Source organism: Rattus rattus, chromosome 2 (genome assembly GCF_011064425.1).
Source record: "Rattus rattus isolate New Zealand chromosome 2, Rrattus_CSIRO_v1, whole genome shotgun sequence".
Taxonomy (NCBI): Eukaryota; Metazoa; Chordata; class Mammalia; order Rodentia; family Muridae; genus Rattus; species Rattus rattus.
Genome location: NC_046155.1, coordinates 13,201,486 through 13,208,643, shown reverse-complemented (window position 1 = coordinate 13,208,643; position 7,158 = coordinate 13,201,486). Strand labels below are relative to the sequence as shown.

The following is a 7,158-nucleotide window of genomic DNA, read 5'->3' as shown; positions in this document are numbered from 1 at the left end:
GTCCTGAGAGTTTATCACCTAATAAGACACTGGTACTTTCTAGAGGGTCCCCCTGCCGCTGATCCCACAAGGCTGCATATATATATATTCTTTCTTCTGGTCCTCTGGGCTTCTCTCCTGGTTAGCTAATACTTCTCTGTTCTATTTTTCCCTATCCCTAATTAAACCTCAATTATCTCTAGTATACTATTGTTGCTATAATAGATTTTGTATGGATCATTAGTGTATGTTACATGTGGTATTTGAATACTATACACTCTCTGTTATGCGATCAGGGAGAACACTTAGGTTTTCATTGAAGTCCCTGTATATTGCTGATATCACTGCAGGGACTGTGTGGTGCCATGGTTTGTTGCTCTTCTTTTCAAACTGATTTCATTTCTTTTGAATTTTTACATAACATTGTGGTTTGGGGTGCTCTCTGTAAGTATTCAGAGTACTTATATTAATCTATATTTATGCCATAAATATGCAACAGGTACCAATCGTCATCTCTTTGATAGACTAGTTTCTGGGTTAAGGTGACAGTCACTTGTGGGAGAAACTGTAAGAGTGCCAGGATAATAGACACAGGACACTGTACCTAGATTTCAGAAACGTTCTAGGGCTCTAACTCATGAACTTATGTTCGTATAGCAAGCCATTTACCCACTGAATCATCTCTGAAGTGTTACAGATTTATTTTTACAAGAAATTCTTGAGATTAGATAAGATAAAAGTCTTGTATTGAATCATTTTTTAAATTAAGAGCCAAGAAGGGTAGCTGAATGATTCCACATGAGCTCAAATACCTGATAATGTTGAAGGGAAAGTATAATTAGTGTATGTCTGAGACACTGAGAAAATGAGAGTGTAAGGGAGAAGGAAGTTGGTGATAAATCTCACTCAATAAACTTATTTCAAGAAGGAGGTAGCTCTTTTTTTCCATGATTTTTGGCTCTATCAAGGTGAGCCTTAATAAATAAGAGGGTGCTAAGCATTGACATTGCTTAATTAAGTCCACTTGTTTCAAGAATCAGTTTTAAATATAACCTCATATTCTGGTTATTAAATAAACACAAATGTTTGCTATCTACATCTGTAAAATGAGCACAATTAACTGAATAAACTTAGATACATAACAAATCTATGCTGTAATTTACTGCAAAAGTTCTGACATATATTCATATAAGTCTTCACAAGAAAATTATTAGTATCTTTTTTAAATGGGCTTTTCATGTACCTGCTTACATAAAATTGATATTACAGAAAAATATTATATGCAAAATTATTTAATCTGATAATATAGTCAGTTGGGTCTTTTTTCACAAGCTGACATAAAATTATTATAATCAATTTTATGCATGCCTTATTCTTCCGTACAATTTCTTACCTTTTTGATAGTCAACACACTATTGTAAAGGTGAAGACATCACTTTAATTTCTTGTATTCAGTGTAGGATAGGAAAATGCAATTCAGTATAAAGTTAAGGTGAAAGGAATGAATCCATGTGTTTTGCATCTTCAAACGAGAAAATGAAAGCTTTAAACATTATTTTGACCTCAATACAATCTTTGTGAATGCATTCTTCACTTCTTTGTTCCTTACACTGTAGACCAGAGGGTTCAACATGGGGATAACCATTGTGTAGAACACAGATGCAATTTTGTCAGTGTCCATAGAATGACTGGAGCTTGGCTGCAAGTACATGAATGTTAGTGTCCCATAGAAAATTGAGACAGCTATGAAGTGTGAGGTACAAGTGGAGAGAGCTTTCCGATATCCGGCAGCTGAATGCAGCTTTAGTATATTAGTAAAAATGAACATATAGGATATTAAGATGAGTATAAGAGCAAAAAAGATATTGAAGCTGGCTACTGAAATAAGAACCAGGTCATTAACATGCCGATCAGAATAAGCTACTATCATAATTGCTGGAATGTCACAGAAAAAATGATGGACCACATTTAATTTGTAAAAGGAGAGACTTAATGCATTCGCAGTATAGATGGAAGCATTCAGGAAGCCACAGATATAACAGACAATAACTAGACCCACACACACACGTGTTGTCATAGTGGTGGCATAATGTAGAGGCTTACACACTGCTGCATAGCGATCATAGGCCATTGAGACCAAAAGGTAGCTTTCCACATTGGCAAAGATTGCAAAAAAGAATATCTGAGAGGCACAAGCATTGTAAGACATGATTTTGTCTCCTGTAAGAAATCCAGCCATGACCTTTGGAGTGACTGTTGAAGAGTAACAGAAATCCACTAAGGACAGGTTACTTAGAAAAATGTACATGGGGGTGTGGAGCCGAGAGTCGAGGAGAATCAGCAGGATCATTCCCAGGTTCCCCATCAGAGTGATGATGTAGATGAGGAAGAAGGTGATGAAGAGAGGAAGTTGGAGTTTTGGGTCATCGTTGAGTCCCAGAAGGACAAACCATGTCATTTCTGTCACATTCTCCATTGATGATATGAATTAAACAACAGAAGCCCTTAATTTTTCATAAATAAAAAATAATTTAAGGAGTTAGAGAGACTGTTTGATGGCAATATACCCTGGCTCTCTATTGCAAATGAGTCAGCACCTACATGGCAGCTCACAACTGTCTGAAGTCCGGTATCAGGGGATCTGTTGGCCTGCCAGGCAGGAAGCATACATCGTGCAAAGGCATACATGTAGACAAAGACATATAAATGGAGAATTAATTTAAAACAATCTTTAAGACCGACAGATAGACAGGGCCCCAGTAGACAGATGGAATCACCCACCTACCTTCAATTTTTTTGACCCAGAATTGTTCCTGTATAAAAGAAATGTAGGCCCAAAAATGGAGCAGATACTGAAGAAATGGGCAACCACCGACAGGCCTAACTTGGTATCCATCTCATGTGCAAGCACCAAACCCTGACGCTGTTACTGATGCCGAGTAAGGAGGCTAGCATGGCTATCCTCTGAGAAGCTGTACCAACACCTGACTGAGCCAGATGTAAACACTTACAGCCAACCATTGGACAATGATCAGGGACCCCTTTGCTTCCATTAACAATCTGGACCTCTCAGAGTTCCCAGAGATTAAGAAACTAACCACAGATCATGCATCAAATATTTTGTGGCCTACAGCACAAATGTATCAGAGGTCTGCCTTGTCTGGCCTCAGAGGGAAAGAATGTGCCTAATGCTGTAAACATTGAAGCCCCAGAGAAGGTGAATTCTGGGGGTGTTACCTGGCTGTAGATGTGAGGGTGAGCACCCTCTCAGAGATGAAATGAAGGGGATGTGGTAAAGAACTCTGGGTAGGTAAACAAGAAATGGATTGGGTAACATTGGGAATGTAATAGTTTAATTGAAAATATTTAATGTTAAAAAAAGAAAGAAAAACAAAGAATGGAATAATAAAGGAATAGGAATCTTTGTAATTTTAACTGACTTTCTACCAAACAATGAAATGGAAATTATATACACATATATTTTTTAGCTACATATAGACAAGCTAGTACCTGTAAAAATTGTATATTTTAATGTGTCTAAGTACCTGCTCACTTTTCCTGGGCTGTGTAAAACAAATACTACTGTACTATACTTACATTTCAAAAGATAGTATAGAGAGAGACTTCTTGTTCTAAAAGCATTCCATTGATAAAGTATTACATTCAAGTAAATTGTCAACAACATTAGATATAAATTTTCTGTATTTTTAATAAAATAATTGCCAGTTTCTATTCTGGGTTCTGGTAAACCTTTCACCAATTACAAGCTAACATTACAAAGTAATTATAATTAGAAAGAATAATTGTTTTATTTTGTTTAACCACAATGAACTGAGTGGCACACTGTTTGGTAATTTGGACAGTATAATGCTGATCTCATTAAATATAAATCAAGAAATTCATTCCTATTTTAAATGTGAAGTATTTCTTCCAAATACTAGAAGGTAATGAATAAAGTAATGAGCTCTGAATTGCATTTTAACTTTTTTCCCCACACACATTCTCATGTTTTGGGATAACATGCATAAGGATATATCCATAAGCATGAAGGTATGATTAGCTCACAGGAGGTTTTAACATAAGTCAGTATTGTTCTACTTTGTAATTACTAGTATTGCTGAACTTACAGGTATGTTAGGATAATGTTCAACCTCAGAGCTAGTTTAAACTGAAGACATGTCATTAACTAAAATACAGAGAGTTCAAGTTCTTGGAGTAGATATATGCCAGCTATATCCACTAACTATCTAGAAAGAGTCTAACTACTCTAAACACCATATTGGCTCCAGAAAAATGAAGACAGTGAGGGGAGCTAGTTTGGAACTTTATTGTAAAAGCAAATAATGTATCACGGGCAATGAAATGCTGGCTTTTAAGCACGACTCAGTGAATATCACACATCATGTCATTAATACTATGTGATAGTAGCCTAGAAGCTTTAATTCTGGCTAAGTTTAAGTTAGTCTTGGAAATATTCTCTGCAAATTGTCCTTTGTGTATTTAGTATTGCCTGTACCTTCCCATGATTCTCGGTTTGTTTTCATTCTAACATTATGAGTGCTGGTCATGGAGTCCTTCATAGACAAATCTTTTCAAAAATGTTATTACTGTAATCCTTATTTTTAGGTAAAGCATTCTGTATTTCTTAATTTTTTACTTTTATTTTTCTCAGGATATTTTCCCACAGTAAGAAAAGAGATCAAGGTAAAGAAGTTTCAAAGCTGTATGGTTTGTTTATCTCAAACATACATGGTTTTTATAGTCTAATGATAGTTAAATTTTCTTGTTTGGTTTGGCACATTTGGAAGGATATCCACTCTAAATAATTATTATTTCCTCTTATCATTCCTTGAAACCACTTTAATTGTCTGTCTATACTTTAAAACATTTAAGTGCTCCAACTTATCTCATAAGGTAACTTTCATCGTCTTCTACATTAGTTACACATTAAGCTGCCGGATAATGTAGAAACAATTAATCAAGTATCATTCTCTACTTTATTTGTAGGAAAACTCAAGATGTAAGAAGTTACATGAAAATTTATATTTTGTAAATAATAGGAAAAACACTGAAGTTGGAAGAGTTACAGATTCCATTCAACAATAAGCCTGACCTCAATACATAAGGTTTATAATATGTTTCAGAGTATATTGATTTATATCTAACCCTTCATCAGTATATGTAATGATTACTTCATCTCCTCAGTTTGTGTCTTTTCCTATGTGTTTTATCTCCAATTAAAGTGGACATACAGTGATCACAATAAAGTGACACCAAACAAATTACATTTTATATTCTTTCTGAGAAGAATAAGTTATTATATGAATCATCAAATTTCCTTCAGTGTTTTGACATTTATACCTCAACTTGACATGTCAAAACATCTTTCAGAACAATAGTCTTTTGCCTTTACAGTATTTTAACCCTAAAAACTATTGTTAAATAACAGTTTCCAAGTAACTCATAGTAGGTATACACATCCCATTTATTTTATGTATATACTTCACAGTAATATGCTTATGAGAGGTAAGTAGTCAATTTTCAATAAGGGAAATATTTTATGCAGAATTGTCACTCCAATATCTTAAAAACTTTCTTTGTGATATTTCACAAATCATCTTCCAGCATCCTTGTTTTAAGAAATGGACAATGTTTAGAGCTTAACAAGGGGGAGATATGTTTGGGGGACATAAAACCTCTACACAAACCAAATTCTGAATTCACCATGCATTGTTCCTTTTTTCTTAGAAGAATGACCTACCCTTACAAGAAATACATAATGTAGGAAAATAAAACAAGACCACTTCTCCCCTACAGTTCACAGGTGTGTCTACATCCAAACTACAGGAGTCTATAAAGATAATCCTGAAGAGTTTGCTAAATAAAAGTGATTCAGTGTGATTTTGTCTTTGAGCATTTTTTCTCACCTTTCTTGAAGACTCATAGCTAATCTTCAGGTTAGTACAAGGACCTGAATGTATTAATAATGACTGCCATCCTTAAAGTAAATAGTTTCTAATACAGAATGGAATACAGTGGGTCCCTCCTGTATTATGTTGGGTTTCAGAGACTAGTGAATGTGGTATAAGGAGAATTATAGACACTCAGAGCTTCGTAGAGTTCCCCAGAGTATTGTGTTCATAGGGAAAAGGTAATTAAATGACCTTGGGGAGCAAACTTGTTTCTGTACCTCTAGAAGTTAAAGTTTCTGTCTAATGGGTAAACAAAAATGTAAAAGTCATATTAATGAGGTACCAGGCAATGTTTTTATACATAATGTGCATTGTAAAATATTCATATTTGTTTGTGAATGTCTGACTTCCCAAGCACTATTTATATATTATAAAAAAACTTTCAAAATCCTTCCTTCTAGCCTTTATTTTTATTTTAAAAGTCTTTCAAAAACCATAATACATTATTTATATCTATAGTAACCCTTTTAGCAATAGCACATCTCAGCTCTGTTCTTAGCTAACTTTAACTTTCTAAAATATCTAACAATCAATGATCATTTTTATTAGCTGTACCTTACAATACTGTCTACAAAATATTCATGCCACTTTTTCAGAAATAACTACTTATTTCTACTGACCCCAATTGTGTTTTAAGTTTTTATTATACCCATGTGTTATTTTTGTAATCATTTACTTACTTGTGGTGTTAGTGTGTAGAAGTCTGCAAATAACTTAGAGAAATCAGTTTTCTCCTTCCTTCATGCATGTCCCCATGTTTGACCACAGATTATGAAACTTGGAAACCAGTTCTTTTATCCACTGAGCCATCTCACCACTTATTAATTATTTACTATTTAGTTTTGGAGTTGCTTTTATATTCTAGCAACTAAAACCATTTTAGAGGAAAAATTTGTCTACATTTACTGTAGTGTAAATCTACTTTTTATTCAATATACTATTTTTGCCTGGGATATTCTTTCTACCTTTAGGAAAATCAAGGTTTTTTGTGATTTTGTTTATGTTTTATGTGGAGTCTTTTGTGACAGGGGCCTGAAGCTGAGGAACAGGCAAAATACTTATTATCCCTTTCAACCAAGGTTTCAAGCCTCAGCTCAAATGGGAAAGAGAGGTGTCATCAGAAAAACTGTCTCCTATATTGGGAACAGTTTGATACCGAACCAAGACATGATTGCTAGTGATCTTTGCAATACCCATCTTCAGGTTT

At 34.4% G+C, this 7,158-nt stretch overlaps 1 protein-coding gene across 1 annotated transcript; it reads right to left on the bottom strand.

Moving 5' to 3' along the window:
- Positions 1-1,531: 1,531 nt before the first annotated feature.
- On the bottom strand, positions 1,532-2,458 carry LOC116893703 (olfactory receptor 5B3-like). Its single transcript, XM_032895419.1, has one exon. The coding sequence runs from the start codon at positions 2,453-2,455 to the stop codon at positions 1,532-1,534; it is 924 nt and encodes a 307-aa protein (XP_032751310.1). The 5' UTR covers positions 2,456-2,458.
- Positions 2,459-7,158: the final 4,700 nt, after the last annotated feature.

What these genes read in the sequence shown, in the direction of transcription:
- LOC116893703 (XM_032895419.1), bottom strand. Translation starts at nt 2,455, where the DNA reads ATGGAGAATGTGACAGAAATGACATGGTTTGTCCTTCTGGGACTCAAC.